The sequence below is a fragment of the Thermobia domestica genome, chromosome 18 (genome assembly GCF_964235325.1).
Source record: "Thermobia domestica chromosome 18, izTheDome1.hap1.1, whole genome shotgun sequence".
Taxonomy (NCBI): Eukaryota; Metazoa; Arthropoda; class Insecta; order Zygentoma; family Lepismatidae; genus Thermobia; species Thermobia domestica.
This window is the reverse complement of record NC_137471.1, coordinates 35,156,666-35,166,552: the sequence shown is the minus strand read 5'-3', so window position 1 is coordinate 35,166,552 and position 9,887 is coordinate 35,156,666. Positions and strand designations below refer to the sequence as shown.

General features: G+C 37.7%; 1 protein-coding gene across 1 annotated transcript; it reads left to right on the top strand.

Moving 5' to 3' along the window:
• Window positions 1–220: 220 nt before the first annotated feature.
• On the top strand, window positions 221–6,993 carry LOC145676140 (uncharacterized). The gene is made up of 2 exons (XM_081747048.1): window positions 221–2,822; window positions 5,758–6,993. Exons 1-2 carry the CDS (start codon window positions 230–232, stop codon window positions 5,910–5,912), a joined length of 2,748 nt encoding a protein of 915 aa, XP_081603174.1. The 5' UTR covers window positions 221–229; the 3' UTR covers window positions 5,913–6,993.
• The last annotated feature ends 2,894 nt before the right edge of the window (window positions 6,994–9,887 follow it).

Genomic DNA, 9,887 nt, shown 5'->3' with positions numbered 1-9,887 from the left:
TGAGAAAAGAACAAACAAAAATCGTTTCAGTATTGGAAATAATACGAATATTTGGCTTTGAGAAAATCTGTTGTAAGGAATATTTGTTCCGATATACGTAGTATATGTAAATGGTTCTACTGTGTTATAGAAATAATAAGTTTAGTGTGTTGTACGGGATAGCTTATGACCATTTTCGGCCTATAAATTAGAAAATATATTTCTCAAAAAGAAAAAAAAAATCAGAATCATGAATTTTGCTGCTCGTTTTGGAAGAGAGTTCACAGGTTGGTCTCCTGTGTGTAATCCACCAGGGGGTAACGAGGTTCCCGTTGGTTCTCTGGTGCAAATTGACGATGTGCCCACCGCAGGAGCCAGGGGGGCCCCTCAGAATCGGGATGTTTCTGATTTGTTGGACTTCGCTGGCTGTGCGGTGCCACAAGTACGTCCTTATTGTGGGTTGAATAAACCACCTATCACATGTAATTTCACAAAAATATTCTCAGAAAGCATTTATAAATCTATTGAGATGCAAATTAGCGAACTACCTCTTGTGAATGAAAATAGTGGTATTCTTTTATGTCAGTTCTTGTTGAAGGTAAACGAAATGATCGAAATGAAGGTTGCACCTTCCGAAGCAGTTTTAGTAGCTAGTTTAAGTAAATGTAAGAATCAAATGTTTGAAGAGATGCAGCGTTTACTTAATATAACGACTGATTGGAAGTATATTTCTGAATGTATTTTGGAAAAATTTATCTCACCTTTAGTTCGTACGGAATTTTACAATAGTAAGATGTTTAGAGTTATGAAAGAGCATGAATCCCTTCTAAATTTTCTTCGTGAAAAAATATCAGTGTTGCAACTATTGAATATGGAAATGTCAGATGTAGAATTTTGTCACACGGTCTCGAACTTAATCAAACCTGAGATTCGGGATTTATTATTGTTAACTAGTTTGCCTAATACTGTTCATGAATTCTTAGAATTTGCCGAAAGTTATGAGATGAATAGGCGATATGCCTTGGATTATCAGAAAACAGTAAAAAATCAATATATTTCGAATACAGTAGTACGTAACCTTACGAAACAAAATCGCGTTAGGAATTTTGGGTCAGGATTGGTTTGCAATGTATGTGGTAGTAGTAATCATGCTTGGAATCGATGTCCGTATAAAGGTAGCAATATTCGGGGAGACTCTATGTATGTAAACAATGAAATGGAGAAACAATATCATCTTTTACAAATGATGGTTTCCATCTGTCGAACGCCTTATCCGGCTGTTATTGATACAGGCTCAACTCTGAATTTATGTGAACGAACAGTTTTTGAGGAAATATGTATGAAATGTCGACCTAAAGTTAAACCTGTAAAGTATTTAGTAACTGTTTTGGACAATGAGTCTGTAAATATCGAAGAAATGGTTGAATTAAGATTTTTCGTGAACAATTCTTGTTTTAGTGCTTGGTTTGGAATTATTGATCACCCTAGTTTGAAATTATTATTGGGAATTTCGTTTTTAAACGAAAATTTTGCTCATATTGACATTCGAAATAAAACTTTATTTTTTGAGAAACTCAATAAAGAAGTTAAATTGACTGAATTTAATCAACATGATTCTCATCATTCGGATATATTTGTTGATTATCCTACACAATTAAAACATTCTAGTGTAAGTAATAGTGGGGTTAATAGACAGAATAGTAATACCGGATGTCGTCCTAGAGTATGTAATACGACCGCTTCACTTCAGAACTCTATATATGGTTTTCCTGGTACAGATATGCAATGCCCGGACCAGGTAGGTTGTTCATCTTCTACTGGACAAGGTTGTCAAGTTGAAATGGAGTTTAGTGGAAATGAGAGTAATGGTATTAGACCTGGATCGCGTTCTATATCTATGCAGCGTAGCTCCTCAGCGTCAGCGTGTAGAGGAAGAGGTTTTCAGAGGTTAGCTGGAAATATTGGTAATCGTCGTGAATCAGCGGGGCGTTTCCGTCAAGGGACTTTTGCTATCAATTCATCCCGTCCATCAACAACATCGTGTGATGTGGGAAATAGATGCCCGTCTGTTCATCAGAGTAGTCACCATCCATCCATGATGTCAAGAGACCTTGGAGTTTCAGAGGCGGAGCGTGATCTAGATGTCTCTCACCAGACAAAGGTAGTACCATCCAGGAATTTTAGACGACAGTCAACTATACGTCGAGGTCAGCGTCCGTCAACGGTGCGCAGTGGTGATAAGTCTTTAGTGGAGGTGAGCAGTCATGGTTTGAGATGTCAACCGTCAACGACTTCGGATGAACGATTAGCGTTACATGATGGTTATCATTCAGCAGTGGCGGAGTTCAGTGGTGGTGTTCATACTCAGTCGCCTATCACTCAGAGGTCAGAACATCCTGAGGAATCAGTTCCAATGACTGATCGTCGATTTTCAGTGATGGGTAGTGACATTGATTTACCTGATCAATCATTAAAACCCCCATTAACTAGTAACTATTCACAGTCAATTTTGCAGATAGATCGTTCAACTTCAGGTGTGGAGAGCAATGGTGGTGGTCCTAATCGATCTTCTCTAGGCCAAACAGTTTCGGGTGTGAGCAGAGAGATGGTTTCCGGTCAGCGTCAGCGGGCCAGATCTAGGTGGAGAAGGGGGAGTTCCAGCCGAACCAATGTTGTGACAAACGTTCATATACCACGGCGTTCTTCATCTAGGCAGATGGATTCGAGAGATTTTTCCAGAGAGGTCCAGTTTGTGGAAGAAGTTCCAGCTGGGGTCAGTGTTGACAATCCCACCAGATCTGAATTCCAGAATTCTCCCAATGAGTTGGAAGAAAATGGAAAAGGTAATGTTGATTTCTCTGTTGATATTATTTCTCCAAATTTAATACCTTATGTTGAAAAATTGTTTAACGAATCTAAAGACGTCATAACTGATGATTTAGGTATGATAAAGGATTATCAACATGAGATAATATTAACTGATACTACACCGTGTATTACACAGCCTTATCCTGTTCCCAAACATAAATTGAAAGATATGGATAAATTTATCGATTCTTTAATAGAAAAAGGGGTTGTTGAAGAGATTAAAAGTTCGCCATTTATTTCTCCCTGCTTCATGATTTCAAATAAGGATAAATCGCCGAGATTAGTAGTCAACTTCTCAGAAATCAACAAGCGTGTGTTAATGACAGGATTTCCGAGTCCCCACGCAGAATCTATTATAGCTAACATTGGGAGACATCGTTATTTTAGCTGTTTTGACGTAAAGTTTAGCTATTATCAAATTGAACTTCATCCTAGCTCTCGAGCAATAACAGCTTTTGCCACCCCAACTAGATTACTCCAGTTTCGCAAGGTACCAATGGGTCTTGTTACATCAGGTTTTGTATTGTCTAGCTTAATGCATAGAATGTTTAGGGACCTGGAAGGTGAATATTTAGACATATTTGTCGATGACATAATAGTTCATGCTGATAGTATTGAAAAACATAACGAGATTCTGGAAAAAGTTTTGCAGAGACTTCGAGAGAATGGTGTAACCATTTCCCCTCATAAAACTCGTTTGTGTAAACGTAAAATAAAATTTCTTGGTTATGAATTTTCTGAAGGAAATATGTATATCGATCAAGAAAGAGTGAAGGTGATTAAACAACTTCCTAGGCCTAAAAATCGTAGAGCATTAGCGAAACTGTTGGGTTTTCTTTCATATTATTTGAGATTCTTGAAAGATTATGGAGAATTGTTAGGGCCTTTATACGAACTTAAGAGTCCTAAAAATCCATTTAAGTGGGGTAAAGAGGAAGATGAAATCTTAGATCAAATCAAGGAAGCTATAATAAATCATGTCATTTTGAAAGTCCCGGATTTTTCAAGTCCATTTGTAGTACATGTCGATTCATCTTGTCGATGTTATAGCGGAATCCTTAGTCAGTATGATGATCAAGGGTTATTAAGACCGGTGATGTTTGCTAGTAAGTTAATTCCAACAACTGATTGGTCGAAGAATATCTTTGAACTTGAGATGAAATCTTTAATTTACTGTTTAGATAAGTTTGATATGTATTTGCATCATAATAAATTTACAGTATTTTGTGATAATGCCAGCTTAACATGGATTTTGAAAAATCATAAAAGACAAAGAAAATACGGCTCTATGATAGAAAAGATAAGTAAATATAATTTCAATATAATACATCTTAGGAGTAAAAAGAACTTTTTGGCTGATTATATCAGTCGTATGTATAGTTTTGTTGATTTCGAGCCTCCGGGCGATGATATTGTTGAGATTAATACTGTTAACGATCAAAATGTTCATTTATCTTTTATAAATTTTTGGAAATTACCTCTTTTTAATAAGCCTTTAGGAGAACTGCAAAGGATGGATCCAAAGCTGAAAGGTATAATCCAATCTATAGAAAATAAACATACAGTAGAACCATATCTTATCCAAAATAATATTTTGTTAAAAAGGACGAATGGCAAGGTATATGGGGGACTTCGGGCTGTAATTCCTGACAGTATGAAAGAGAGTATCATTAAATTCTTCCACGAACAAATCGTCGGGGGTGGTCATGGTGGTCGGGCCAAGACCATCGCTAAAATTGCAAGCCGCTTTACTTGGGACAATTTGTATCAAGATATTGCTCAATTTATTCAACGCTGTGATATCTGCCAGCGGATAAAAGATCGAAATATTCCTCTTTATGGTACGTATTTTTCGAAAAAGGAAACTAAACCCAATGCTTGCTTGCATATTGACGTAATGGGTCCTTGGTTACCTAGTCATGGATATAAATATCTGTTAGTTGTCACGGATGCCTTTTCAAGGTTCGTTATTATTGAACCACTTAGAAAGATAACTTCTAAGATTATATGTGTCAAGTTGGATAAGATATTTTATATGTACGGATATCCAGCTCGATTATTGCACGATAATGCGAGTTACTTTAGATCTGATCAGTTCCGCCAATATTTGTTTAGTTTAGGTATACAAGATATTTGTACTGCTCCCTATTCGCCTTCTTGTAATTTCACGGAAAGACAAAATAAAAATATAAAGTTGATATTGAAGGCGTATATAAATCAAAACCAAACTAAATGGGCTGATCACATTTACAAAGTGCAATATACGTTGAATTCGTCAGAGAATTCAGAAACTCGTAAAACTCCTGGCGAATTATATCTTGGGAGAATAATGTGGAATCCTCTTGATGTTAGATGGATCATAGATCTTGGTGTATTGGATAATACACAAGATAAGGAAGAGATGAGTCAGAGGATAGCTCAAAATATAGAAAAGGCTTGGCGTCGGAAAGAATCCGCTTATAAGAAACGCCATATTCCAGTGACATTTGCTGTGGGTGATTCTGTCTTAGTGAAGCGTATGTTAAAGGCTTCGATCGAGCAGAAAATTATGCCGAAACTAAGTCAGAATTATGATGGCCCGTTCCAGATACTTTGCTATCCGACCAAAAATACTGTTTTGTTAAAGTCAATAGAGAATCCTGACATTGTTATAAAAAGGAATGTTATGCATATAAAAAAGTACTATCCTTCTAGAGCTTCATAATTTGTAAAATTGAAAGAATTTAAATGTAAATTGTAAAAGTGCATTTAAAATTTCTATTCATAAGTAATTGAATCTTATTCATGAAAGTAAAGCTTGCCTGAAACACATGTAATAACCTTAAATATTGTAAATATGTAGATAGACATGTTTAATGTTAGATATTTTTATTATGTTTGTATACTGTGTTTGTTTGTTCAATCCTGCAGGATGTGTGTACTTGTCCATGCCTGTTCATGTCCCTGGGAATACATCGTCAGAAATGGTAGAGACTTTCTTTTCTTCGTCATCAGTTGCCTTTGGTAAATACTCTGGATCCTCGAGATGGCTGTCACATTTTCATCCTCGTTATGGAAAGGATTAGAACTCCATGGAACTCTGAATATTCCGGAATTAAGTGGGCCCATATTCAAGTAAGATCTTTGTTTTGGAAAGTGAGTGGACATGGTGAGTTGATCCTTCCGATTTTGGCATGCCTGATTTCAACAGAGACAGATCATTTTTTTTTTCAATTACCTTATTGTCTATTAAATTATTTATACACCCTTGTGGGGGAATTTTGTAACGGAATTGAAAAAAAAAAAAAGACTTTAAGATTGTGAGCATCTTGATTGAAGTAAGAAAGTGGAATAAGTAGTAATCAGTTTAGTCGCTAGAGGTAGGCAGTGATAGATGCTTTCTATACGCATCAAAGACATAGTGACATCTAGTGGCAAAAGTTGGAACTCGCTGAACTGATGTGAGAGCATTCAACCTTGTGTCAGGTACATTAGCTGACAGGAAGTCGGAGTGAATGGAACAGTAATATTGAACTTAAAATGTGATTGAATATCGTTCCATTACATATCTTTCGGTGTGGATGCCCAGAACAGGAGTTACGTGGTATCGTAAGTTATAATTGTAATAGTCCATATTAGCATAGGATAATGAGAAATCTTTAATCATTCTTTTTGTGTTATTTTTCTTGTATTTTTTTTCTTTCTTTTTTATTCTTTTTCACATAGTTAACTTGAATGCTTAGTTTGATTGGGGATGCCTTATTATTTATGGCAATATGGGCTAGTGTATTGCGTATTAAGTGAAACTGGGAAAGTGGTATAAATACTTCTTTTGGACATTTAATTCTTTAAAATTAAAATTGAAATATGACTGTCAAACTCCGATGTTCATTAAAATGTAATGATAACTCTGCATCGAAAGATCAACGTTTCTGACGACGAATTTGTTACGAGAATTTTTCATAGTTATTGTTATCTTCGTTTAGTGATTTTGTTGTTGAATTCATTTATGGCTTTTGTTAAAATAAATGTTATAGCAGAAACGTTCCTTTTTGATATTGAAACTTAATTTAACCTATATCCAACACATGTTGCAGCTGAATAACCGCATTGAACCTATTGGGATTTCCTCTAGTCTCTTTGAGGCCTCACGAGGAAGTAAAAATAAAAGATTGGGGTATACCCCCGTAAAAATTAATTTTGTTTCAGTACTGCCCTCTTTCCCGCTTAGATGTTACACAATGTCGTTGCAGGATATCTGACATCTAACAGTCTTCCGTACATTACGTACGTTAGCTATAAGTTACATACGGCCATCTGTATGTGAGATCCTGACCGCCTTCATAAAGTCTTTTCGTTCGTGTAGAAAGTACGTTTTTTAGGAACACTTATACGGAAAGTACGTTCAAATATACTTTTTCAGTTATACGTTTAGTGTACGTTAAGTCCAACAGCTACAGGATTTACACATATAACAAACGTTTTTACGTACGCCACATACAGTTTTTCTGAGTGTGAGAGTAAAATAAGTGAGAGCTAGTAATAAGTAGTTAAGCAAGTTCTGTGAATTGGTTAACTTTTAAAACCGTGGACTAAGACACGTAGTACATACTGCCTAAATTTCGTGGTTGGAAACCCAGACAAGGAAAGCCAATATTTTGTCTTTTTTCGGTGAATATTTTACCTTTATTGCAGTCATTGGTATCATTTTTTTTTAAGGTTAACCCGATCAAAGGGTTACGCCCTTTCTTCGGTAGGAGGAAAAACTAGGTATAGGGTTTTACTTTTATTGATAGTTGGGCATTGAGAGTTTGAGGAGCATTTATTTATTTTATTCTTTTGTGGTCATCATTTTTTTCTTCTTCTTCTTTCTTCAAAATGGCTTTGGAGGCATCAATTTCCATAGGGAAGGCATCAGTATACGTAGGGTTATTTATTATTCACTATTGCATTTAGTAGGCCGGGCTATGGTTGTGAAATGAGAGATGAGGTGAAGTGCTGATAGACGCCACAACAAAACACAGGGATATGGTTAGTGTAGACAAATGAATGGTTATCTTCTGCCCTGGGGCGTCACAGGGCTGATGATGACAGATGAAGCCCGCTGCTAACAACATTGATGAAAACACTAGTGCAGAGATGGATAAATGCATGGACTAAGGTGAGGTGGACGGTATATAGCAAAATCGGCCTTGTGGGGGTCATTATCGTCTAAAGTCGTATGGTAAAGAGTAAGAAGATGTTGAAGAGGTGTGGCTTGATGTTGAGGAGGGGTATCATGAATGATGTCCTGGTGAAAGGTGTCGAGGAAGAGCGGATTACCTTCGGCAATGACTTTTGTTATGTATTTTGTGCGGAGTGTTTCTAAGTGTTGTAAGATGGTGGGAAAGTTGATACGGCGATAGAGATCGGCAGTTGGTGCTGGTAGTCTTATGCGATAAGCAAGGCGGAGAGCATGACGTTCGGATATTGCAAGTCTAGTATATAGTGCGTCAGGGGCAGAGATCCAGCATATATGGCCATGTGTGAGAGCAGGTCGAAGGAAAACCTTATAAGTCTTAATAACAGTGTCAGTATGTAAGCCCCAAGTGGTGCCCACTAGCCGCCGGAGAAGGTTTAATCGATTTGTAGCCTGTGATCGGATTTTCTGTAAGTGAGGTTTCCAGCTGAGTTTGGAGTCAAAGATGATTCCGAGGTATGTTACTGTTGATGATGGGCGTATGAAAGTGCCATTGACGTGAATATGAAGAAGAGCAGGATTGCGATAAATTCGTGATCGGCAGCGAGGTGGAAGAAAAATGATAGCCTGCGTTTTGAGGGGATTTATGGTTAGGCGCCACTTGTCACACCAGGAAGTGAAGGCATCAATTGCTTGTTGGAGTGTTCGATTTATCTGTTGAACAGTGTTGGCTGTGGCGAAAAAAGCGGTATCGTCGGCATATTGATATAATGAGACATTTTGTGGTAGAGGGGGCATGTCTGCTACGTATAATACATAAAGAAGGGGTGAAAGAACAGAGCCTTGAGGAACACCACAGTGAAGAAAGATCGGATGTGAAAGTGATTGGTTGATGGTAATGTAAGTCATACGATTTGAAAGGAAAGAATGGATATATCTGATGTAGGAGAAAGGAAGATGAAAAGAGAGAAGTTTAGCGATGAGGCCGGCATGCCAAACTTTGTCAAAAGCCTTTTCAAGATCGAACAATAACAGGCAGGAAGGTTTGGAGGTATTGTAATGATTAGTTATGGCAGTCGTGAGGCGTAAGAGTTGATCGGAAATACTGATGTTTGGGCGAAAACCAGCTTGATGAAGAGGAATGAGGTTTCGCTCAGAAAGATGGGTATGAAGGCGACTGACAAGAATGCGTTCAAATATTTTGCTGAGTACTGATGTCAGTTGTATAGGACGGTATGATGAGAGTTCTGTAGGAGATTTATTGGGTTTGGTGAAAAGCAGAGTTTTTGAGATTTCCCATTGTGGTGGATAAAAGCCGGTGCCGAGAATGAAGTTGTATATGGCTGCAAGAAGTGTATATAAGACGGGAGGAGAGGCTTTTATGAGTTTATAAGTTATATGGTCAAAGCCAGGCGCCGTGGTACGTTTCGATTTGATGGAGGCTGAGATATCTGCAGGAGTAATGGGATCATTAAGAGGTGAATCGGTGAGTTGATGGTGAATGTTGGGTTGTAGGAGGGGGGAGTGCGGATTTGCAAGGCGTTCGACACGTCGGGTGATAGTTGGATGTGGTAGTTGTACGGTAGGGGTAAATATTTCTTGGAAGAAGGAGGCAAAAGCATTTGCTTTATCAGTATCGGTTTGGAGAGGATGATGATGTGAAATGATAGGGTATGATGTATGTCGAGTTTGACCAGTTAACTGATGGAATTTTTGCCAGAATTTGGTAGGATGTGATGTAGTCGAGAGGGAGTTGCAGGTGGAGATCCAACGTTTTCTTTTATAGGCAGTAAGGTAATTATGAAGCATGCGAGTCCAACGACGATGCTGTGCTAAGGATATAGGATTATGAGTACGTTGAAAGTCACGGAAAGAGCGGCGA